Consider the following 26867-nt stretch of genomic DNA (forward strand, 5'->3'; position numbering starts at 1 on the left):
TCTTGATTAAAATTATAAGTGAGGGCACGCTAAGCTTTGTTCATCATGGATTGTTACAGACATCAATTTGTAAGCAAATCTTTAAAAAAACATCCTGGATGATAAGAAAGTACGTAAACGAATCTCACAAGAAAGCAACGATAAAAGACTATATTTCTTGTAATTATTGATTTCACTGCCTGTCTAAATGTCGGAAATTTAGAGTGTGTTTACAAATTAAAATCAAAATTGTCCCACACAGATAAATTACGCAGATGTTTTGTTTTGCTCCTGCTAAGTTTTTCTAAACGCATGTACTGGCGAATGCATCAGAGAGGTTATCGTTAATGCAATCAACCCCGCCACTCCGCGCAGTGTCGCCAGGTCGGTCCGACTTGAATCTGCTCCCCTCGACAATGAAACTTTTCGAGTAGTGGCGATGCAATTAAGTGACTGTTAAATGCATAGATGTAAAAATATGTAATTTTAATATGTATTATGTAAACATAAACCAAAAACTGCAAAACTACACAGAAAGAATAATTTAGGGCGGGCATATTGGGAAAGGCGGCGGGCGCCACTTTGCCGACCCCTGTTCCAGACAGAGCAATACAATCTAATTTTAATACAATCAAAACCTACTATAACGAACTTCAAGGGATCGAAAATTTAGTTTGCTGTATCAGATGGTTCGCTACATCCGATGCGATAAGGAAAAATTTACCATCCCACTAAAATAGTGTAAAAATTACTTGAGAAATAAAACAAAAAGAGAGTTTTAGCTCTGGCAGACCTCTACAAAGAGGTTAAAAGTAACTTAAATTTTAATCAAACATATTAAAAATTAATTACGATTATTATTACGTACAATTATAATTTTTTTTTCGTTTTTTTCCAAAAAACAAAACACACAAAAATTACTTAACATAAAAGACACGTTTTAGATTTGCCTAATTAATTACACATTTCCATCTAAAATACACGTTTACAATTATGATTAAATACCAGTGATAAATAGAATTCTGTCTGACAGCTGAATCAAAGAACTTGAATGAAGCCAAATAATCGTTTCAAGTTCTTTGTCTCAATGGCTTTTTACGGTAGTCATTAACGGTAATCATTAAATCGTTATTATTAGAGTTTTTCGTTATTCTAATATCCTAAACAAGAACAATTTAAGAGTTAGTAATTTTTCAGTTGAAAACTACAAAAATTCTAGAAAATTTTGAAAAATAGGAAGTTTTCTGTTTAAGATACTTACAAAGTTTGTTCTATTCGATTTTTATATCTTTGGATGCTTGCTGTAGCACTATAAATTAACATTAAGTGTATAGGAAATTGGACGACGCCAAAAAGGTTTTTCGTTGTATCCGGAGGTTTGTCATAAGCCGAGTCAGCTATAACAGGGTTTGGCTGTATTTCGACACGTAGATTTTTAGCAGTCTCATTTAATGTTCCCTAACTTTGCAAAGTTGCTAAAAAAAAGCATACAATTTATGAAGAAATATTTAAAAATGATTAATTTCATGCTATCGAATCTGCTAATTTCAGATTGCTGCTATCGTTTTTGCTATCGAATCTGCTAATTCTAAAGTAATGACAAATTACTATGCTTAGAAATTTTTGCAGATGTTTGATTGCAACTCCGGGCTAATTTTCTAACATTAAACTATTTCCATCGGAAATAAATGATTTTTCAAATAATTTTAAGAAATTCTATATGAGTTTAAAGTATTAAAGTATGCATTCAGCGATAATGCTTCCTAGCTTCAAACAAAAAGTACAAAAGGCTGGCGAACTGAAAATAAGCTTATGAAACACTGAGCTCGAATCTTTTAAAGCTGACAACAGAAATTGCCTTAGTTTTTACCAGAGTTAATTAGAACCACTTTATTTTCTTCACAGATCTATTTTATTAAATTTTTTTTATGTCAAAATTCTTCGTATGTGCATTTTCCGAGTGGCTTTCCACTGGAATATTTGGGACTTTCGACTACCACTCAGTTTCAAGAAAATACAAAAAATTCGAATTTTTTAAAGAAATTTTTTAATACTTTTTTTTCTTTTTAACATCTCATAAATAATCATTGGAGCTTAAAATACAAAATTTTTTATAATGAAACCTCGCATTTATATTCCAAAAAATTAAAATAAAAATAATAACTTTTCAAAAGTACTTATACTTTTCCTTCTTTTCCCTAGATTTCCACATTATGCTGAATTTTACAATAACACTTCAGGTATGTGTTTAAGAAATCTTATAGTTTATTATCAAGTTTTCGTTATTTAATCTGAAATTTATGTTTGTGAGCCGAAATATAGAGAAATAGAACGATATAAAAGAATAATCTCTGCTGATAAACATCAATCAATTAAAAAAATTGTTTGAAAAAATTTAAATTTACTTTTGTTATTAATTTATTTACTTTTGTTTTTTATACTTGCATAAATTCTAGTATCCCAGACAGGCTGATAATAGATTCACTTCTTGATGAATTGAAACTAGACCCATATTTGCAACTGAAAAAAATACAAAACGAGAAGAACCGGATTATGGTTGGTTTTCGTACCGACTGTATATAGCTCAGTTGATTGCATAAATGCAGACAATTTAATTTTTTAATATTTCTTTTTTTGGATAAATTGTTCATCTCTCAAAAGAAAAATGAGTGTTAAGAAAACTTAAACTGTCTACATGGGAAAACAATGAAGTACCGTGTGACCCAAGATAAACTGAACCCAAACCAAGTGAAGTCTTCCACGCACCGTTTGGCTTATCTTGGGCCACCCTATATAATACCGCCTTACAATTCGTGTGTTCTTTATTTGCTTTAGATTCAGTTTATCTTGGACCACCATGTAATAATGGAAAGAACGTACATCTATTTCTATTTTCGCCGAGAGAAATTACACGAGTATTCGAAGACCATATAAAAATTCCAGGATATCAAACGGCTCTTTGTTACTGTATAGAGACATTAGGATTTTTTGGAAGCAAGAGAGATGAAAAATTAGCAACCGCCTTCGCCGGGAATCGAACCGCGGACCTCTCAGTTACGCATTGAGTGTGCTTACCACTACACCACAAAGGCTCGCTAAGAAGGTGAAAGAAATACCTTATATACTTCTCCTTTTAAAGGGCGGCTGGAGTTTTTTAGAGGACCCAATCGCCAAATCCTGGTGAGGAGAATCATCATCCAATACCCTTTTAGTTCGGGCGCCAGTGTAGAGACATTAGGTATTTTTGGAAGCAGGCAAGATGAAAAATAAGCAAGCGCTTTCTCCGAGAATCGAACCACGGACCTCTGGAATAACGGCGCAGCGTGCAGACCACCACACCAGGAAAGTACGCCAAGAAGGTGGGAGAAATACCTTATAACTGCACTAGATGTTTGGGAGATAATGAGAGAGAAAATTCATTTTCAGGTTTTCGATTTTATTTTGATTTAGGTATCAAAAATCTGAAAAATATTTCCCAAGGAATTAATTGGAAATGTATTGTAGTTTAATTAAATGTTTACATACTGGCCCTTCAAATATTTTAGGTAATCTGCAAATTTTGCTTAAATATTTTCACGTTGTATATCACTATGAATTGTGCAATTTAAAAAATGTTGTTTTTATTTGACAAATAGAAAGTCCTCCACGAAGACATTCCTCCCCTTAGGCAGATAGCCTTGGTGTGCTTTGCCATAATTAAATACCCCACCACCTTTATTTGACAAATGAGTTTAATTTTTTTTTTTTTTTTTTTTTTTTTTTTTTTTGTCCCTGTCCGAAAATTTTTCTACGACTTTTCAACTTTAAGTGGTGTTTTAACACCAGTGACTTAATATATAAAATATCATGGTCTATATTTTCGAAACCTTCTGGGAAATAATTGAAATCTTCACATAAGGAAATTTTGTACTGATATTTATTTCTAATTCTTTTAAAATTATCTTTTAAAAATCCTTTTTTTTTAAATGAATAAACTTGAACATTGGATGAGTATTGATGCAAGAAAGAATGCAAGACTAAATACTCTTAAACACTTAACTGTAGACATTTTAGCTCTAGTTTAAAAAAGATGACAAAATAAATTACACTGCCCAATTGTAGGATTTTACGTTAATTAGCCAATTATTATGATTTAAAATTTTACTATAGCGCCCATTTCTGCAGTTCTCCCCAGAATGCAGAGTATTAAATACTTGCAGAGTATTTAAGCCAAAGTTTTGAATATTTTATAGCGAGAACTTTTGGAAACTTCGCTTGCAGTTTACGTCCTATCGTCAACTCTGTCAAAGTTTATTCCAGGTTTAGCCAGTTTGCTTGCCGACGTTGAAAGACCGCCGACTTACTTGGACAAACTTAAGTAGACTACTTTGTGTTTTCATTGGAATTCAGATTTAAGTAACGTAGTAGAAGAAATACGTCATTTAAATTTGAATTTCAGCATACGTTATTTTAAAAGCCCGCGAGTGACGGAATTTCATTCAGTAACACAAGTAGGGTGTTCTGTAAAACTTCAGGAATTAATGACAAGGTTATTTTAACTTTCCTGAAGACTTTATCATTTTGTTTCAGACTAAAGCGATAACTCGCTCGTCAGTCTGATAGGTCCTAAAGGACTTTGATTTAAGCTTAAATACAACCAGAACCCTATGCAATTATAAACTATTTTAAAGTTTTTTTAAAAAAAAATAAGTGGTTAAATGATATTTAAATTTCTAAATGTACTGTCTACGAAGAAATTAGCAATTTATAAGCTGTATTTTATCTTACTGGAGAAAAAAAGCTCCTCACGTATACTATGTTAAATTGCTGTACTTTAGACAATTTTGTTTTCAGAATCAGCTAGCTGGCTAAATTTAAATTGAACAAAACTGTCAAAAACTTTATGATTTAACAAATTTTCATACGATAATACAGGAGCTTTCGTACAAATCTAAATCTTTTAAATATAAATTTTCGAATGTTAGCATTTTTTACAGAATGCTATTTGAAACCAAAGCTTCTAAACGTTTTTCTAACGGAAAAAAGAGAAAATATTTTAACGGAAAAAAGAGAAAATATTTGTATCTGTCCCCAAATTTGAATTTATGTTATCTCTGTTAATTTTTATCATATGAGCATGAAATACTTTTGTTCGATTAATTTGACTATGGGAAATAGTTTCATCTATGATATTTTCCCCTGTGAGACTCGAATGAAATTAAAATTCGTAGGTTAGGTGTCATGCGACCTTAATTATTGTAGTCTGGAATTCCTTTTGATTAATTTTTTTAATTGGAACCATGTTTCTACGACTAACCCTTCAACAGACATGAATATTTTTTAAAAAATTACAGATGATTTTTATGGAATTTTGTTGATACTGTATAAGAACTACTAGTTAAAAATGAATGAAACTAACTGAACGAACTCGATTCTGGAATTTCAATAAATTTATTTTGCATTTGCGAAAGCATTTTTAACGCTTCCTTCTGTTAGTAAAATATAATGATATTTAGTGTTTGTAATTTTGCTTGGTATTTAATTGGTATTTTGAAACTGTTTGGAACTATTGAGTGTACTAAATTCTGTAATTCTAATAAATTTATTTCGTATTTAAGAAAGCATTAGCCAGGTTTCTTTCTATTAGTAAAAAGGAATGACATTTTCTGTTAGAGATTTTGTTAATTATACGATTTTATAATTATATAAGTGTATAAAAATTAAGCAACAATTTAAAAATTATTTTTCACACTTTATAACAGAAATTTGTCCTTCACTTAGCTTGTACAGTCATTAGGTGTTTTGATACTGGAATCATGAAAAATGAGCAATGTCCTCGCCGGGACTCGAATCTGGACCTCTCGAATACGCGCCGAGTGTGCGACCGTTACACCATGAAGACATGCGGAAAGGAGGGAGAAAACACCTTATAAGCTAAGTATGGTCTCAAACCGAAGGAATATCTTCCTCTAAAAAATCGCTTTACTTATAGAGAATATTACGTAATTAATCAACTACTGTTGATCGAAGTTGTCAGAATCCACTGACGTATGCAGGTCCTATTTATATCACTGATTAAAAAACAGGAACTAAATTCATTTACCTTTTATGATGCATCGTTGAATCTGATGTGATGTTTCAGCTGGCAATCTTATTTACAGAAAAACCACAATTCTATTTCTTGACATCACATTTTATTTACATAAAACATTCAAAAGGAAACAATTAATATTTACATACATTTTCTTGTACAGCCTCTCTTTTTTTCTTACGGCTGTACAAAACAATTTATCCGTCCATCACACGGATTCGAAACCGAACTATCTACTGTTTACAAAAAAGAATAATAATAATAATAATAATAATAATAATAATAATAATAATAATAATAATAATAAAAAGTTTTAATTTTTCTCACTAATGGAAACTCTGGCGCCCTCTAGCGAGGGAACGACACTTTAGATGAACATTTAATAGAGAGTCTAAAATATGGAAGGGGAAAAATGGTATGTTCAGATTCTCCTTCTGTGGTCACTGACATAAATATTATGTTCTTGCTCTTTACAGGTATTGAGAATCCTTCATATGGGACGGCGTGTAATTCTGATCTACCGGCATCACACAACGCTGAAAATATTTATGAAGAGATTGAAATGAAAATTAGAGAAGTTCCGAATTCGAAAGGCATTTTTGAAGACCCAGGTTCTGAAAATGGTAATGAAATGAAGAAACGTAACATTATATTTTATTAATTACATTAAAAGAGATTCAGTGCAGTAACAGTTTTTTTATTTAAAGTCGTATCATATTGATGCCACGTGATCTCTAAAGACATTTATGCATTTTTGTTAAATTATAATGCGATGTACTGAACCTGAAGATGTACAAACGTAGCTTTCCTGACATGTAAATTTAAATATCTGGTTTTGTACTAATAGAAAAAGAATCGCTGAAAAAAATGAAAGAAAACCTGAAAGGATTCAGATTTTAACGCCGCGCCAAACGATTTTTTAAGATTTTTATCCTCTCGTTGAGCATCGCAAGTAATCAGTTTGCTCTTGGGCTCACTCTTGCTAACACTTTTTTTGTTTCATTATTAAGCATCCCCTTTTCACACTGACGCCACATGCAATTCAACAACAAAATCACAACATTTCTAAACGCAGCGTAGAACATATGTTTAGAATTTCCCGATACAGTGTAACATGTCCGCATGCATTTTTCTGTTCTTTTTCTGTCTTTTCTCAGCTCATCGTATCGAGGTTAAATTTTTCTTAGTATGGTGACTTACGAAACTTGTTTTTGTCTTTTTATTATTACGTTTAATTTCATTATGCACATTTATTTCATTAAATATCACTTTCTTCGCACATAAAATTGAATAGCAAAATCACAGAACATTTAAAAACGTGACATTTTTAAAATTCCCAATAGAAGATGCCATGCATTTTTTTTATACTCGCTATATTATTTCTTTGAAAATTAGACGCTCGAACGACCAGCCGCCGATAAGAGTTATCGTGAAAAAGAAGTATTTAATAATTTGAATGAGTTCATGTCATTTCATAAAAATGTCAATGTCATTTCATAAAAAATATATGACATTTCTATTTAGACATCGTATGATTTAAATACACTTTTATTTAAATTCCATCAGATTAAAAATAGAAAAAATATTTTGAAGAAACTCATGTATTGTTTTTCAATCATTTGGGTTTTTACTCAATAACAGTAAGAATAAATTTCAGATTTATTATCTTACGCTTTACTGAATAGCAACACGCTGGTGCCTGGAGATAATATGCATTCTATTTGGGACATGCGACGGAGGACGTGGGCATTACCCCTCTACCAATACGGTTAATTGGTAGAGCGCCACGTCCACCTTTATCTAGATAACCTTTATCTGGATAATACATTTAGACAAACATACATACAGATTTGGTACTTAATACAGTATTCAAGATAATTAATGTTAGACACTAATACATTACCATTTTACAAGGTGTATGCAAAAGCATGGATACGATAGAAGCTGCCATAAGTTTGCAATCAGTTTAAGACCAGGAGAGTTTCAAACCTATCCGAATAAACGAATACCATTGTCATTTAGGTAATTTATTGCTTTCAAAATTGTGGGATATAGTGCTTAAGTTTGCATTAAAAATAATTTTCTTCATTGGCAAACTATTGTTGTGACTGAGATATTAATTTGGTCATTAAATCTATCCTAAACTGGTATTCTTTCATTATCTCTTGTACCTCATAAAGATGCCACAACCTCTAAACATTTCTCCTGTTTTAATGGTGAAATAATAAGTTATATATTTTATCTGAAAGTCGTCTTACATATTGCATTTCGTTCATCATGATTTACATTGAGTTGTTATCATGGAAATAAGCTTAGGGAGTTTAAAACTTATCATTAGCAAATTCTAGTCTGTTTCTCGTTATTCTTTCCGTTAATTTCGATTTATTCACTGACCCATTAATTTCATTATCCAGTTCTTTAGTGCACCGACTTCGGGAAAAATATTCCACTTCACATACACTTCACGTGATGTCCAACTTTGGATTAGTTGTGGGTGAAAGAATCGCAGTACCCTTTATGATCATATACTGATACTTATATTGTGACTTAATTCAAAATTCTTCAGCAAACCTCTGAACTTTCGTAAAGAAAGACTGCTCCAAAGAATTTGACGATACAGTCCTACCATTTAAACATTTTACAACTCACTTTCGCAAGGAACAGCTCCTCAATTATTAATTTACTCATTCTGACTACTATCATCACAGATCTACCATGTTCCTTTCCTCCTCTGACGTGTCTTCTGTACTATACCAGAAGTATACATCTGGATCCTTTCTTTTCTCTTTCCACCTGTCGATTCCTTTTGTGGGTTCCTCTGACGTACTCCTCATATGATGTTCAGCTTTGGATTAAAGTAGGCGCACCGCGGTATCAAATTTTGTTTCTCAGTAAATATCATAGTAGACAGGGAAATAGTCCAGTAGTCAACAAAACGAATTATCTTGGTGTCTGATTTAACTCGAGCTTCACTTGAAACACGCATATAGCAAATTTTATTCGAAAAGTCACAAGCAATGTTTCAACTACGCTTAGCAAGAAGATTGTTAATTATGCTATCAATCTGAAAGACATGGATTGTGACGCCACTTCAGTGATCGAGATCAGTGGTGGAGTTGTTTATTGTACACAATCTATATTGTATTTTCTGATTTATGTACTGGTAGTTTTATCATCAAAATATTTCTAAAAATGTGTAAACATCCTCTGTATTAACATTAATAAAAACGATAATTTATGATAAAACTAAAAGAAGTTTCCTAAGGAAAGCACTAGAATATGAAGAATTTATATTTCTTACTTTAGAAGTTCTAAATACGAATCATTAAGTGTGCTTAATTCAATAGCGATTTAAGAATTATCCATTTGATACGATAAAAATGTATCTTGTCAAACTGCAACAAATTTAGTTTAGCTGCTTTTATGGAACAGGTTTAGTTTATCAAATTTAGTTTGGGATAATAATATGTATTAGTAATTTAAAATACTCATAATTTATTAAATATTATTTATCCCCCCCCCAGATGTTCTTTCTCAAAATGCATGGAATATTTTTCTAAAACTGATGCTAAAAGACTGAGTCGTGCACAGTTTCAAGTTTTGGCATATTGTTCTTTCACATGTAATTAAAACATCGCTGTGAACAAAAGCGCTTTCAGTATGGTGAAAAAACGGAGCCAAGAGGTAGATTGTATGTTTGAAAAGGATACTTCATTTTTTGTTGTAATTTTTATCTGCGTTTTAATTAAAGGACTATATTTTTAAATATAATTTATTTTTTCTTTTTCTTAACGCTTTCTGTATGTTTAGGTAGACAAAAGATTATTCTAGAAAATCCATTCAAATAAATCCATTAATATGGAAGAAGCATATTACATTTCTTTTTATTAAATGTGAAAAATATTTCAGTGGTCTTCATCAAACTGCCAAAAATATTTTGGAGTGATCTATTAAATTAAGAAATTAATATACAAGCAATGTATTGGGACTTTCATTTCTTATGGTTGTTGTACTTTGGAACATGTATTTATGATGATTAACAAAAGGAATCTGACAAGTAAACCTTCTCTCCTTTGATATCTGTTTCCTGGAAACTCATATATTTTCTGAAAGCTTATGTTACAAGTAGAAAAGCTGTGAAATCTTAGGGGCAGAGGGACAAGCGTTTAGGAGCTATAGGGCCCATAAAGTATCAGAAAAGTGTTGGAAAAATGACACCAAAAGTCGCTAAAAGGCTCATTTTACGTATTTATATCAACTAATAATATGGTTAGAGGGTGAGAATCTCAATAATAAAAGAAGAAACAACTCGTTGAAAAGAAACATTATACGTTGGGATGTTGAAAATGTGACTTGTTATTGACTTCAAACAAAATCTGTTACAAAAGACAACTAATGTGCAATTCACCAAATAAACAGTGAGACGGGCAGAAAGACATTTCACAATGGGCAGATTTTACAAAAGCGATAGCCTCACACTTTGTACACTCATCATTTGTCAATGAATCGAAGCACTAATCCATTCGCTCAATCCACATTCCAGGTTCATCGTTCAAGTATTTGCTCTTATAAAAAGCATACTTAATTAAGTTTTTAAAACGGAGGAGTGCTGAATTGATACAGTGAAAAGGACTGCAGGGCCAGAAAACTATCGCGATGCCAAATGTGCTCCTGTGTCTCGATAATGATTGTGTCCGTTATGTAACGAACAAACGATTTATAGTTTCCGAAAAAATGAATATCCAGAGGCTGGATCTTTTCCGTAAAATCCTTCAGGTACCAGTTCCTTTTGCAGAACTTTACCATCAAGTACTTCGGAAGCAGACAATGCATGAACATACAAGAAATAAAGAAGTCATTACAGAAATATGTCCATCTATACACACTTCAATGATACTTTGTGGGTTCTATAGCTTTTAAACGCTTGTCCCTATGCCCCCAAGACTTCACAGATTTTCTATTTGTGATATAAGCTTTCAGAAAATATATGGGTTTCCTGAAAACTGGTATTAAAGGAGAGAAGGTTTACCTGTGAGAATTACTTATGATTTTTATTCGATTATTAGTGGTGATAAGAAGGAAACTTAGTTATGAGGCTTTTCTTCTTATAGAAGTTCCAGCTATTGATTTAGAAATTGAATGTAGAAATAATGTTTTCAGTGTAGTGTCAAGTAAAGAAAAATCTGCCGAAATGGAAATTTATGCTTCTGTGATGTTTCTTATCTAGCTTGTTTCAAACTTGCAAATTTCTGTGATTATGAAGAGAAAGCTGAAACATATTTTCACATGGTTTGTTTTACAAATGGCAGTAAAACGAATAATAAAATTGGCTTGTCATTTTTGCTTTTTGAAGATGAATCTGACGTTCGCTATTTTAAGCACCATATTCCATATGAATACAAAATATTTCAGACAGAATTTCTCTGTATTATCATTAGGTTTAGTTGATCAAGAAGGATGGGACTTCACCTTGAAAGTTTTATCTGTCCTGATTGATTTTCTTTTCATTCTGCGTCTTTTAAGCGGTATTATGAACAAAAGCAAACTGGCAACTGAAATTCTGTTAGATGTCAATTCACTTACAGATCGATATTTGTGGAAAGGTATATTTGCTTTGCTTATGTCTGTGATCATCACTATATATTTAAGAAAATGAAAGAGATGAATTTTTAAAGCTAAAGATACTTTAAATTTACCCACTTGCATTGATATTGTTTTCCCAAAGTGTTACTGGAAATAAGTTTTTGGAAAAGTTTTTATCTAAATATAATGAAGAATATTTTTTACCTTATAATGCTGGGCACATCAAAAAATTCTTTTTTTTTTTTTTTTTTTCAGTTAATCAACGATGGAACTATTTGGTCGTGGTAAACTTGCAAATTCATCTGTTACGTTTCAATATGAGATCAATTAACTTGTACAACTGTTCAAAAAATACGCCAAGATGTGAGACATTTAATGTTTTCTTATTTTATTTTTGGCGGCGCTAGATTATCTTCACAGAAAAAAAACCAAATGAAATCATCTTTTTTTACGAAGTCTAGAATGCTGCTCTCGGTTTTTTGCTTGTTTTATTAATGCATGCAATGCTTAATTAACTCAAATAAAAAATTCAGTAGATCTGTTACCGCTAAAGCTCGAGAGTCGTTAATGCGTACTATGCAGACTAATTGATTTGCTACGTTAAAGTTCGGAATCAAAAGATTTTCGCATTTTACCTAGGTATTGTGTACATTAACGGCTTCCGTATCATTAAAGTTCTTAATTTGTTTCTCTCATTTCCTTTTCCTCTCCATCCTTGAATAGATTAGTTTAGATATCGAAAAATAAATAAATAATAATATGTTTACTTCCTTAATTGTAATAATATTTTAAACCGTTTTATTCTTTGTACAGCGTAGGCCAAATAAGACCTATTAACGTTAAACACGTGTAACTCTTGTAATAATCATTTATTTTGATTAATTTTTTTATACATTAAATATATTTTATGGAAATTATGTATGAAATATGACATCAGACAAATGTCCACCATTTTTCTCGATACAGAAATTGGTTCTTTTTAACGTGTTTTCCATTGCATCACATAATGTTTCTGGTTGAAGGCTCAGTATTTCATCTCGAATATTCTGTTTCAATTGTCTAATAGTCTCTGGTTTATTAACATACACTTTGTCTTTTAAATATCCCCATAAAAAAAGGATTCTGCTCCGCCATTGGCCGCAAAAAGTTTTCAATCGTTGTTCTGTAAAAAGCTCCGGAAATCGTTTCTGGCGTTCCATCCTCATTCTCGAATAAATATGAGCCGAGAACTCTATTGGCCATAACACCGCACCAAACAGTACACTTGAATTAAAATATTGCCGATATTTATGCTGCATCATAACAATTGATCGTTGACAAGAATAGAAAAACTCGATAATTTTAACGCCGTTGTTTTGTACTGTATGGTTCCATAATAAATTTCCAAGAATTCAATTAAAACCTACAAAAAGAAAAAAAAATAATTATATCAAAAAATAAAAACGTTATTTGTGTTTAACATTGGTAGGGCTTATTTGGCTCACACTGTATTATAGTGTTCTAATTGAGTAATTCTATCAACTAATTTGTTATCGACTTTTGTTATTTGTTTGTTTGATTATTGAAAAATTAATAAAAAACATTATGTTAATTTAAGAGTATAGAAACATTGCTGTTCCAGAAAAGATCTTGTTTTCACTTTAACCAGTGCCCAATAGGTAATGGACAGATTATCTAGATAATTTGTAGATTATCTAGGTTATTTGAGAAATGGAACAATTTTCCGTGCGTTAAAGGATCACACTATTTTAATCTGCAGAATAACTGATTTCCACACTTTAGAGGTAACAGATTTATTTTTGCTTCTGTGGGTTTGGAGTTTAATCTGTGGTTTTAGTTCCTTTAATTTCACTTGCACCTTTCAAGTTTGTAAAAACTTCAATATATCTAAAAACGTTTTCTACGGGCTAAACTAATATCTAAAAACGCTTTCAACGGAAAGGATGTTTTTTTCGTTTTATTTGGTAAAACATCCAAATTTTGCACACAATTTTGACCAATAGCTTAATAGTTTTAAATATGAATTTTGAAAATGAAAGCTATGAATGCTAAAAACTTAATTTTAACCATTTCTTCTTATTATTTACAGATCATATAAAGTGGACCTTTAATGCAACAGAAGCAGACTTAAAAGCAGAAATATCTAGTGAACTGAAAACACAAAATGTTGCAGAAAAAACTGACATCTATGAAAATGATATGACATCCCAAGGAAAAGGATCTCAGTCTGTGCCTAGTAAAATAAGCATGCATGTAAATGAAGGAGACGGAGACTTAAAGTCAGATGAAACTTCATTCGAAATGTATGATATCCCCCGCAAACTGAACACAAGTATTTATGAAAACTGTTGAAGATTTGCGAGTGGATACAGATGAAGGGAAAATAAGAACTGAGAAACTGATCCAAATTTATCCGTGTTTCAAAGGAATAATAATTCAAAAATTTCGATTGAAATAACATATATTGATGAAGTTAGATTAAAACTCTTTATTGCTTTTCTAGGTTGAGAAATCCTAACGCGTATTTAAAATCTGATTTCCTTAAAATGCAAGCATAGCATGGTGTAAGCAAAGGTGCGAGATTTTTGTTCGGTATTAATGTAAGACATCTTAGATTTGTCATAAATAAAATTTTACATTTCACTAAAATTTTACTATTACTATAGTAATAGTTTATAAATAAAACTTTACTATTAATTCATTAATACATGAATTCTGTCTTGATAACTACTGGTCTCAATATAAGGTAAATAAATAAAAAAAATCTGAAAGGTTTCAGATATTAAATTACGTCCAAAGAGGCTCTTTTTTAATATTTTGTATGTTACCTTTATTTAATAAATATCATGCTCTTCGCACTTAAACCATAAAATTCAGTTCAAGAGCAATATCGCAAAATAATTTTGAATTGAGCAAATGTTTGTAGGGTTTATATTTATTTTAACTAACATTTATTTTAAGCTATCTTTCCTGTCAAGCCTTTACTTTCCCCTAGAATTGCCAATGCCAGAGTATGTAAAGTAGTAGAACGCGCAGAGTATTCAAATTTTAGCAGAAGTAAATTGAGTTTAAATAGAAGGGAAACGAGATTGTAAGTGTGCTTCTTGAATCGCGAGCGTTAAGGTTGCTAGGTAGAAATTTTAAGAACCGCGCGTTTCGGCCTGTGTGCCTATTTCGGCAGTTCGTTGAATCTTTCAACTTCTTAATCAGTAAGTTTGCTGAATCTCAGCTGTATCTTAGAACGCGGTTAAGTTAGTTACGATTATAGAGCCTCGTAGGTAGTGACTTGTTATTTATTCATCCTGTCATTTATTTTTAGTTGCACTTTTCTATTTTGTTACACCGCCGGGTCGGCGTAGTTTGTGAGCGTCAAGTGAACGCAGCTGTGATTTCTAAAGTGAAATAAAAAGGGGTTTAAACCCTTCTTACGAGTTTGTGTAATTTACAGTTCATAGCAGTCACTACTATTGTTGCTGACAAGTTGGAGCCACGCAACATCATAGGTTATTTAATTACGGCAAAGCCTCGAGGGCTATCTGCCTAAGGGGACGGATGCCTTCGTGGAGGACTTTGTAAGGAAAACTGGCTCGTATACACGTTACACATGGGGAAAACCACGAAAACACCCATGCAACCAGCCCGTTCGCGGGATTCGAACCTCGGACCGAACTACCAGTGTTCAGCGACTTTACCGCTCGGCCGCTGGTGGGCCCCATACTAACAAGATTGGAAGTTTTTACCGTTGACCAAATTTCATTGATCTTCCAAAATTAAGAACTCCATTGCCCATAAGTATAAGTAAAACATGTTATTTTTTCAAAGTTTTTCTATGCAAAAAAAAAAAAAAAAAAAAAAAAAAAATTAATGGTATAATACATGATAATACCTTCTATGCTTAAATTTAATAGTTATTTATAAACTGCAAGCAGAATGTTGACTATTTATGAAGCTTAGTTACTGAGAATAACGAAGAAAATGGATGAATTTGGCTCGTTTAATTAAATGTGCTAGAAAAATAGCTTAAATTAATTTTCTACAGAATATGTCTAAGGCTCCGGCGGCCTCTCTACCCTATATAGCCCAAATTGATGTAAGTTAATTTATTTTTATGAAAACCGTTTGTATCAGTAAGGAAAATATAATATTTTTAAAACGAATATTTGCAGCACCATTATTGGTTTCTTAAACATATTCCTAGCGCCAAATATTACGTATTTTTAGATTCTTAGCGAGATATATACAAATGTATAGGTAACTCTGAAATTTTTCAGACAGGGGCAGACAATATGCGTTAAAAAATATTATTTGTCAGATTTGTAAATTTGAATTTTTTATGTTTACAGACGATAATTTGTGGAAATAAGTGGAATTTATCTATCTTGGAATAAATTTTGAAAGAAGAGAAAGTATAGCTGACACGAGAGTATTAGCATATTATGATTTTCTATGGATAAATCAAAAAGAATGCCTTCAAGCGTTTATCTTGTGCTTAGATAGGAAGCTCTATCTTGTGCCAGTGTATACACATGGTTTACAGAATTTCATAGAGGACAAAATTCTCTTATGGATGAAAAATACACACAGGACGTCTTTTGTAGATATAGTCTTAAGAAATGTGTTGGCTATACTGAAAATGTTAATCAGTTATAACAGCTGTACCTACTAAATGATACAAAAAGAACTTCACAGCTACAGGTAAAATTATTCATGAAGAACTGGATATGAAAAAACTGGTTTATCTTTGGATACCCCATATAAATTAAAAGAACACCAAACACCGAAGTGTGTCAGAATCAGTAATAAAACCCTAAAATTGTTTAATGATAGTGGGATACTGAATTATTTCTAAAATCATAATTGGTGATGAAACGTACGTACCGTGTTTTGAAGTTCCAAGAGATCAAGAAAAAAGTATGCTTTTCTAAAGGCCTGTAACCAACAATGGTGAAAAGTCAACTAGCAATGTAAAATGTAATGTATGTCCTTTCTCTTCAGAAGTGGACGTCTGGTCAAACCTTAGTGAGAGGGAAGACAGTCATAGATAAATGATACGCCACTGAGCTTTTTTTAGAAATTCTTCAAGAAGTGATTATTGCAGCACTCTTGCTTCACCATAATAAATGCGTTTGCTCATTCAACAAAACTGACAGCCGAATTTCTTGAGCAAAAACACATAGCAAGGGATAGAACATCCACTTTGTAATCCTTATTTTGCTATGTGGGATGTTTGGCTGTTTTTTAATTCAAAATAAAATTTACTTGGCAGTTCTTTGGATTCCGAATGATGAAGGTGTAAAAGCATATTTTGAATCGATTCCAAGAAATAAATAGTTAGAAGCATTGAAAAAATTCGCCTGGATTGATGCTCTAGGGATCTGTTTTGAATACAACTAATATCTGGTAAGTTTAACTTATACAATTTATTTGTATCTTAAAATTTTTCGAGTGATCTTCGCATCAACACATATAAGCTTTGTTTTGCATAAACATATATATTTAAAAAGTAATTATTTTGCCTATCTATTACTACAACGTTGCAATTAGAATTTGATTAGAAATTTAACATTTTTTCCGTTTTAAAATTAAAATTATCCACCCTAGATTGCTTTCAAAACTTTTCCTGTTCTTTAAGTGAATTAAAAAAGTTGCCGACTCCTGATGTACAGTCTATTGCCTGCATTTCGTACAGAAATATGGGAAGATGTGTTAGCTTTTTCTCAACAAGTGATAAAAAAGAAAAAGATTCCTTCTTAAGAATGCTCACAAATATTTATTCTTTACTGAGATGCCTAATTTAGGATACGAAGTATATTTTATTAATTACACTAACAGTACAAACGTTTATGAAAGTTATCTATTATATATGTGGTCGGGGAGTCGAAGATGCTATCCTAGGGTAAATAACAATTTTACACGTCTTCTACACCACAGACATTTAATGAAAATAACAGAAAAGGTACATATTGAATCAAATCACAGTGCCGTTGGATACAAACAACGTTCTGCATAACTTTTACATATTTTAAATAGCTGCTTGGCGCCTACTCGCGCTCGCTATCATATGCAATTCAGTTACCACCTTCGCGTGGGATCAACGGCTTACCACCTTCGCGTGGAAGCGACATCTGTGTGACATCCTCCTCTTTCCTCTCGCTGCATGCCATGGACCTTATAAATTCCATGCTGCAGGCGCGTAGGGTGATGTCCTCTGGTGGCTGTGTAGTACTGTTATCACACCTTCGGCGATCCTGACTCTGTTATCTCTCTCAAAACACGGATCAGCGACACTGGTACATCAAGACAACACCTCAAAATAAATTTAAAAAAAAAAAAAAAACTGAAATGTTTCAGATTTTAAATTACGTCCAAAGGGGCGTTTTTTTAACGTTTTGAGTGTTACCTTTATTAATTAAATATCATGTTCTTTGCACTTAAACCATAAAATTCAGTTCAAGAGAAATATCGCAAAATAATGTTAAATTAAGCATATCTTTAGAATTTCCGATATACACAGTCTCGCGAGCTGGAGATAAAAGTATTTTTTTTCTATATAACGTTGCCATTTCTCGCTTTTAAAGCATTGAGTTTATAAATCAAAAATTCGTTAAAGTTTTACAAAATATAAAATCTATAATAAAACAAATTCCAAATTTGGGATTTCAGATGCCCATATTCGCAGTAGGATTTCGTCATTCAAAATTCGATGGCTCTATGTACCATTGTTTTATCACAATGCGAGAAATAGACAATCATTTATGCAGATTTTTCATTATTTAATTTCTTCAAATATAATGCAGGACTCTAACATTTTGTGGCAACAGTTTGAAAAGTGAACCGACGTTTATGAGTCCGACGCAAAATCGCAAAACGAAAACAATAGTCCTTCAGGGACAAAGCCCCTTTGGACTAAAAAAAAAAAAAAAAAAAAAAAAAAAAAAAAAAGATAGAAGTGTGGAAGGACCACAAACAGTCCTAAACAGGAACCACCTTCAGCTACCACGGAACAGAGATTGTAAGCGTTTTAACACTTTTTAGTAAACTTTCAAGTTTTAAAAGTTTAAAAGCGTTGTTAGATCCAACTATCATTAATGAGACCCGAATTTACCAAGTAAATTAATACCTGAATTACATAAAAAGAAAAAATCTAAAAAATTAAGACATTGATGTGAAAGAAGAAATTAAAAGTAAGATGCTAAAATATCGATTGGAAAAAGAAAGTAAACAAGGGAAGCAATCGTGTAACAAATTAAACAATTATGCAAAAAAACTTTTTAATCACTCCTATATATATATATATGTATATGTATAAATTATGTGAATTAAAAATACATTTTAGTTTGAAAAAACTACAGCTTTTAAAAAAATAAGTGATTTGAAAATCAGTATGACATTTAAATGGTTTCGTAGCGGGTATAGAATATATGGCGTTCGAAAAATCTTTTATTAAATAAAATACTGCAGCAGATACTAATGTAAATTATCTATCACTGGAATATGTAATAAATAGCATGTATTTAAAGTTGAATCATTTAGGCACTTTATTAAATCTGAATTACATTGGAGATGATAATCTAGGGCGTTGATCATCGGTTATCTGTAGCTTGTGTACAATGTAAAGCTTAAATAATATGTATAGTATTTTAAATTAAAAATAAACCAAAGAACTTTATTGGCTATATCGGAGGATCACGAAGATTAGCCTATCTTATATTAGAAAATGCGAAGAAAAGGAATGTGCTCACTTAAGAATGGTTGCTATAAAATTGAAAGTAAATAAAATTAGCTTCGTTTGGCCTTTATTGCCTTTTTAGTGGTATTTGCACTTATGAAGGGTTGCCATAATACTGCAAAACCATAAGTAAATAAAATTAGCCTCCTTTTGCCTTTTGTTGCTCTTTTAGTGGTTTTTAATTCAAGAAGTATTCGGTTCTGGAATTAAATAAAATTGAAATTGTTTTCTATTTTTATGAACTAAAAAAATTGTTTATTCTTTTTCCCCAGAACGGCGGTTTTCAAACTAGAGTACGAGGAGCAATTATTGGAATGCTCGGAATTATCTTAGTTTATAGTTAAAGTTTTAAATCGCAATTAGATTTAATTGTCAAATATGGTGATTTACAAATTAATATTTTATAACTTTTCATAAACACTTTATAAAAAACAATTTTTTGTAAAAGTTTATTAACAAGACCAGCAATTTAGATAGTATTTGCTTTAATTAAGACACAATAACACGCCGAATAAATACTAATTCAGAAGTCAAACAACAAAAATCAGCGTTATATTTACCAAATTTTCACAGGACTAGTTTCGATGGTTTTACCGAACCACCATCTTCAGCTGCAAAACCGCAAATGAACCAGATAGGAAATAATGATTAGATAAGATAAGAAAGCCTGGACAAGAATAAGCAAGTGGCGCCATCTGTTGGTGAAACCAGAACTAAAACATAATTTCTTTAAAGGCCGAAGGCAAATTTGGATTGGAATTAGGATCGTTAACTAGAACAGAAAGATTTTTATGAATGTGAAATGCCTCTAGAAAATCCAGTTCTCCAATGGAAGATGTTTTTTGAATAATTTTGGCAGCAGAAAAACTGAAAGTGTGGTTTTCGGACCAACAATGTTGAGCAACAGAAGACTTCTGTGTTTCCTTTTTTCTAACATATGCCTCATGTTCCTTGACGCGAAATTTTAAGGCTCTCTTAGTTTGGCCAATGTAAATTAAACCACACTGGCAAGGAATCCTATAAATACCCCAGGAATTCATATCCGGAATGGGGTCCTTAAGTATGGGACTCGGAATTTTATTGATGGGAGAATAAACAACCCGAAAGTTAAATTTCTGCAAAATATGTGCAACTTTATAGCTAATTGATGGAAAGAAGGGAATGACAACAGAATTTTTATAATCTCCTAAAACAAGAGTGTGCCTTTTAGTGTGTTGAGATGAGAATTTTTTAACTGCTTGATTAATAATGTTGGGTGGAAAGCCCCTGTCAATAGCTATTGCTTTTAAATAATTTAGTTCTTCATCAAGGGCTAGTTTGGAGGAGCAAACTTGAAGAGCACGGAAAACATAGGAATAAAATGAAGCTAACTTTTGTTTAGTCGGATGACATGATTTAAAGTGTGGTGGAAGGCAAACCGATGAAGGTTTACGGTAAACCGTAGTACTGAAGTTGGATGTGTTACGTGTGACCAGAATGTCGAGAAACGGAAGAGAATTGCAAGTCTCAAGTTCAAAAGTGAACTGAATAGCAGGATCAATAGAATTCATTGTTGAAAGAACTTTATTTAAATCATCTTTATTACCTTCAAAGAGAGTAAAAGTATCGTCTACGTAACGGAACCATGCCGGGAAGTTTAAAGTTTCAAACAATTTTGATTCATAATAATGCATGTAGATATCAGCCAGGATGGGACTGAGGGGGCTTCCCATGGCTAATCCCTGAGTTTGCTTGTAATATTTATTTTGGAAAACAAAATGTGTTTGTTTCAAACAGAGTTGAGTGAGAGAAATTAGCTCATCAATTTCGATGCAAGAGAAATGAAATTCGCGAAGTCTGGTTTCTAGACATCTTAATGCACCCTCCACTGGGACATTGGTGAATAATGATTTTACATCAAAAGAAACCATGAGTAAATTACTAGGAGAAATGTTTTTAACTTTTTTTACAAACTCTATTGAATTTTTTATGGTGTAAATGTTATTGTCTAATAGAGTTGAAAATCTAGAAACTAAATATTTAGCTAATGGATACGAGGCAGTACCTAAATTTGATACAATAGGGCGGAAAGGAATACCACTTTTATGAATTTTGGGAGGAGCATATAATCTGGCACAATTCGCAACAGATGGGATAAGTGAATGTTTTAAGTTGCCTGAAATGATTTGCGAAGATTTGATCGCAGTTTTTATTTTTGACAATTCCGAAGGTGAAGGATCTTTAGGGATCGGATTATATGGTCCTTCGTTTAAGAGTTTAGTGACACCATCGATGTAAGTGTTCCTATCCATGACGACTATCTGGCCACCTTTGTCGGCCTTTGAAATAATAATATCCGGGTTAGAATGAATTTCACGCAATGTAGCTCTTTCTCTCGCAGTTAGATTTGGTTTCAAAGGTTTATTATTGAATTTCACATTATGAGCGATAAGATGCCTAATCATTTCTTTCTGTGAATCTGAAACTTTACTGAACTTGAAAGCTTTTTCGATAGGAGCCAAAATCTTTGGAATCGAGGGTTTACAGGTTTGTGAGAAGTTAAAATTATATTTTAGAATTCTCTCTTGTTCTTCTGAAAGACTAACATTAGAAATATTAACTATTGGCTTGATGTTTACAATGGGAAGATTTTTAGAACTACTTGAACTGGAAGATTGTAAAAGAAGTTTTTCGAATTTAACTGCAAGGGTGTTTTTATGACGGTTAACTGCATTCTCCGTTCTAGACCAAGACTTTTGTTCAAGGGCAGTGAATTTTGGATATGATTTAGCGAGTTCCAGATGAAGCTTATAGAGTTCACGTTCAATTTTGGACAATTGTTGACGTGTATCCCTTATGACAGACCGAAGTAAGGCAAGCTTGCAATTTAACAGAATTCTTGAAACGCGACTCGAAGGTTTTTGATTAGATTTGATTTGAATAAAATTTGGGATCAATTTTTTACATTTACATTTAAGTAAAAAGTCAAGATGATTCAGGAATTTTTGCCGTTTCAGGCGTAATTTAGTGAAACGATTAACGGATGAAGGCATGATAAACAATACAGAAAATCAAGCTAAATTAACTAAACAATAATAAAGCACACACAAAACAGCAGAAAAATCCCTCATTGAAATTAATAGAAAACAAAACGTTTGTAAGCAAAATGCATGAAATCAGACAAGCAAAGCACAATATCCAAATATACAAAATATAAACATAACTTGAAAATTGCAAAAAAGTACTTACCGAAACTCATGCAATCACAAAATGGCGGCCACACCACGTGTAAAAAAGAAAGCAAAAAATAAGCCTGTTTGGGGCTTCTATAATTAAGACACAATAACACGCCGAATAAATACTAATTCAGAAGTCAAACAACAAAAATCAGCGTTATATTTACCAAATTTTCACAGGACTAGTTTCGATGGTTTTACCGAACCACCATCTTCAGCTGCAAAACCGCAAATGAACCAGATAGGAAATAATGATTAGATAAGATAAGAAAGCCTGGACAAGAATAAGCAAGTGGCGCCATCTGTTGGTGAAACCAGAACTAAAACATAATTTTTATAAAGGCCGAAGGCAAATTTGGATTGGAATTAGGATCGTTAACTAGAACAGAAAGATTTTTATGAATGTGAAATGCCTCTAGAAAATCCAGTTCTCCAATGGAAGATGTTTTTTGAATAATTTTGGCAGCAGAAAAACTGAAAGTGTGGTTTTCGGACCAACAATGTTGAGCAACAGAAGACTTCTGTGTTTCCTTTTTTCTAACATATGCCTCATGTTCCTTGACGCGAAATTTTAAGGCTCTCTTAGTTTGGCCAATGTAAATTAAACCACACTGGCAAGGAATCCTATAAATACCCCAGGAATTCATATCCGGAATGGGGTCCTTAAGTATGGGACTCGGAATTTTATTGATGGGAGAATAAACAACCCGAAAGTTAAATTTCTGCAAAATATGTGCAACTTTATAGCTAATTGATGGAAAGAAGGGAATGACAACAGAATTTTTATAATCTCCTAAAACAAGAGTGTGCCTTTTAGTGTGTTGAGATGAGAATTTTTTAACTGCTTGATTAATAATGTTGGGTGGAAAGCCCCTGTCAATAGCTATTGCTTTTAAATAATTTAGTTCTTCATCAAGGGCTAGTTTGGAGGAGCAAACTTGAAGAGCACGGAAAACATAGGAATAAAATGAAGCTAACTTTTGTTTAGTCGGATGACATGATTTAAAGTGTGGTGGAAGGCAAACCGATGAAGGTTTACGGTAAACCGTAGTACTGAAGTTGGATGTGTTACGTGTGACCAGAATGTCGAGAAACGGAAGAGAATTGCAAGTCTCAAGTTCAAAAGTGAACTGAATAGCAGGATCAATAGAATTCACTTTCAACAATGAATTCTATTGATCCTGCTATTCAGTTCACTTTTGAACTTGAGACTTGCAATTCTCTTCCGTTTCTCGACATTCTGGTCACACGTAACACATCCAACTTCAGTACTACGGTTTACCGTAAACCTTCATCGGTTTGCCACTTTCAACAATGAATTCTATTGATCCTGCTATTCAGTTCACTTTTGAACTTGAGACTTGCAATTCTCTTCCGTTTCTCGACATTCTGGTCACACGTAACACATCCAACTTCAGTACTACGACCGTAAACCTTCATCGGTTTGCCTTCCACCACACTTTAAATCATGTCATCCGACTAAACAAAAGTTAGCTTCATTTTATTCCTATGCTTTCCGTGCTCTTCAAGTTTGCTCCTCCAAACTAGCCCTTGATGAAGAACTAAATTATTTAAAAGCAATAGCTATTGACAGGGGCTTTCCACCCAACATTATTAATCAAGCAGTTAAAAAATTCTCATCTCAACACACTAAAAGGCACACTCTTGTTTTAGGAGATTATAAAAATTCTGTTGTCATTCCCTTCTTTCCATCAATTAGCTATAAAGTTGCACATATTTTGCAGAAATTTAACTTTCGGGTTGTTTATTCTCCCATCAATAAAATTCCGAGTTCCATACTTAAGGACCCCATTCCGGATATGAATTCCTGGGGTATTTATAGGATTCCTTGCCAGTGTGGTTTAATTTACATTGGCCAAACTAAGAGAGCCTTAAAATTTCGCGTCAAGGAACATGAGGCATATGTTAGAAAAAAGGAAACACAGAAGTCTTCTGTTGCTCAACATTGTTGGTCCGAAAACCACACTTTCAGTTTTTCTGCTGCCAAAATTATTCAAAAAACATCTTCCATTGGAGAACTGGATTTTCTAGAGGCATTTCACATTCATAAAAATCTTTCTGTTCTAGTTAACGATCCTAATTCCAATCCAAATTTGCCTTCGGCCTTTAAAGAAATTATGTTTTAGTTCTGGTTTCACCAACAGATGGCGCCACTTGCTTATTCTTGTCCAGGCTTTCTTATCTTATCTAATCATTATTTCCTATCTGGTTCATTTGCGGTTTTGCAGCTGATGATGGTGGTTCGGTAAAACCATCGAAACTAGTCCTGTGAAAATTTGGTAAATATAACGCTGATTTTTGTTGTTTGACTTCTGAATTAGTATTTGCTTTGCATTACATTTGTTAAATTTGGTAATATTAAATTTTTGACATATGTTAAAATTAAAATTCTTTGCGTTTAATGAATATAATTAAATTACTACAGCGTATTAAATTTAATAAAGTTAGTTTTCATTAAACATAATTTAGAGTAAATATCATAAAGGTTTTAATTAATTAGTTAGTAAAATATTACAGTCTATAAACGTTGCACTAATTGCGTTATTAACATATTATAAAACGTCAGTTGAATGCAATATATTTCTTATTTATTAATTACGTTTATTTTATTACCAAGCTTTTTGTGGCGTAGTACCCATTGGAACTTCACCACAGGCCTGAGGAGTAATATCATGCGATACCAGGAGCACTCTCGTCGTTATCCCATACACCTTAACAGAAAACTTGTATGTGAGACTGGTGAATGTATCGGTTGTGCTGCCATTCCTGAGCAGTATTCCAGGGGGGCAATTTTTAATGCTCGTTCCAGGATAATGCTCACTTCCATACCATTGCAATCACCCAACGAACTTTAGACAGTTTCTACATACTGCCTTGGCAGATGATATCACCCGCCATTTCTACCATCGAGCACGTACGGGACGCGTAATGGCAAACCGCACATTGAGTAGATCAATGTTACCGAATTTTGCTTACTGCGCATGCTCAATAGTATACGACTGGCGTGGGAGAAAATCCTGGCGACTAAACATAAGCAACCCTACACAAGGCTGTTTGTTAGCCATGTTTGGGAGGGGGGGGTACCTTTTTTTTTTTTTTTACAATTGCATTACTATACAAATTTTTTGTGTGCTTATCGATATGCTTCTGTTTCATTTAATTTTGGCTTATTTTGTTCATAAGTAGTATAATTAATATCAGCTATTTAACCTTAATTCAGCAATTTGAACTGAATTTATTCCTTAATTTGATAAAGTATGTACGAATGGAACGTATAGTAAATACTCAATTGCTTTTATTCCTCAGAAGTATAATTAATAAGCATTCAGCTAATATATCTTGTAATGTTTCCTGTTTTGTTATCCTTCTTAAACGAAAATTTGCGTAGTTTACAATCGATAGTTAACTCTAAATAATGAAGCAACTTACAGCCTAACAAGTTTCAAAACCCTGAACGGTTTACGCCCAGATAACACAATATCAACCATATATCGTATTTATCTTATTTTAAAATAGTTATCGTTGCGCCAAATTATATTCTGAGCATGCGCAGTAAGCGAAATTCATTTAACATTGATCAACTCAATGTGCGGTTTGCCAATACGCGTACGGAGACATGATTTGACGGCAAATACAGCGTCATCCATCCAGCATCGTCAGTTCCTGATTTGACTGACCAAGTGCAACAAGCATGTAACTCCATTCCACAAACTGACATACAGTATTTGTGCAATGCAATGCATGCTTACATCGAATATTGTGGCGATTATAGTGGCTATTAATATACCACTACCATTTCACACTTGAAATTACTCTTCTCGTAGGTAATTTAAGTCATGACCTTGAAATATTAAAAAAATAATTAAGTCACATAGACAAATCTTTTTACCTATATTTTATTTCTCTAAACTGATTTCTTCTTGGTGTTCGAATTTCATTTTTCGTCAGTGTATATAAATCACGCATTTTATTTTTCATTCTTGAGATTTCCGCAGACAGTTTTGTTTTGCATTGATGATTTGAGGTGATTTTTCTATCATTCTGCAAAATAAATATATAAATAAATAAAATTAAAAAAAAATTATAGGGCCCTGGTTAATCGGAAATTGTTGTATGATTAAAGACTAGTACGCAGACTTGACTGTCTATTAGTAATTAAACAAACGAAAAGAAAATGCAATATATTGTGAGAATAAATGTTTAGAACTGTTTCATATATTTTAGGAACAAGTCAAGAATTTAAGTCTCATTTTTTAAACCACTTTCGTCT

General features: G+C 32.5%; 1 protein-coding gene across 1 annotated transcript in view; it reads left to right on the top strand.

The window, feature by feature from the left end:
• Positions 1 to 14423, top strand: part of LOC118193775 (uncharacterized) — a 113292-nt gene extending 98869 nt beyond the window's left edge. The window contains exons 17-19 of the mRNA XM_035364914.2: positions 2182 to 2219; positions 6526 to 6672; positions 13722 to 14423. Coding sequence (XP_035220805.1) covers positions 2182 to 2219; positions 6526 to 6672; positions 13722 to 13984 — 448 coding nt within the window. The 3' untranslated portion in view covers positions 13985 to 14423. The remainder of the gene's footprint in view (positions 1 to 2181; positions 2220 to 6525; positions 6673 to 13721) is intronic.
• Positions 14424 to 26867: the final 12444 nt, after the last annotated feature.

The sequence above is a fragment of the Stegodyphus dumicola genome, chromosome 6 (assembly GCF_044657685.1).
Source record: "Stegodyphus dumicola isolate Sdum_Otavi_A_Nest chromosome 6, ASM4465768v1".
NCBI classification, from domain to species: domain Eukaryota; kingdom Metazoa; phylum Arthropoda; class Arachnida; order Araneae; family Eresidae; genus Stegodyphus; species Stegodyphus dumicola.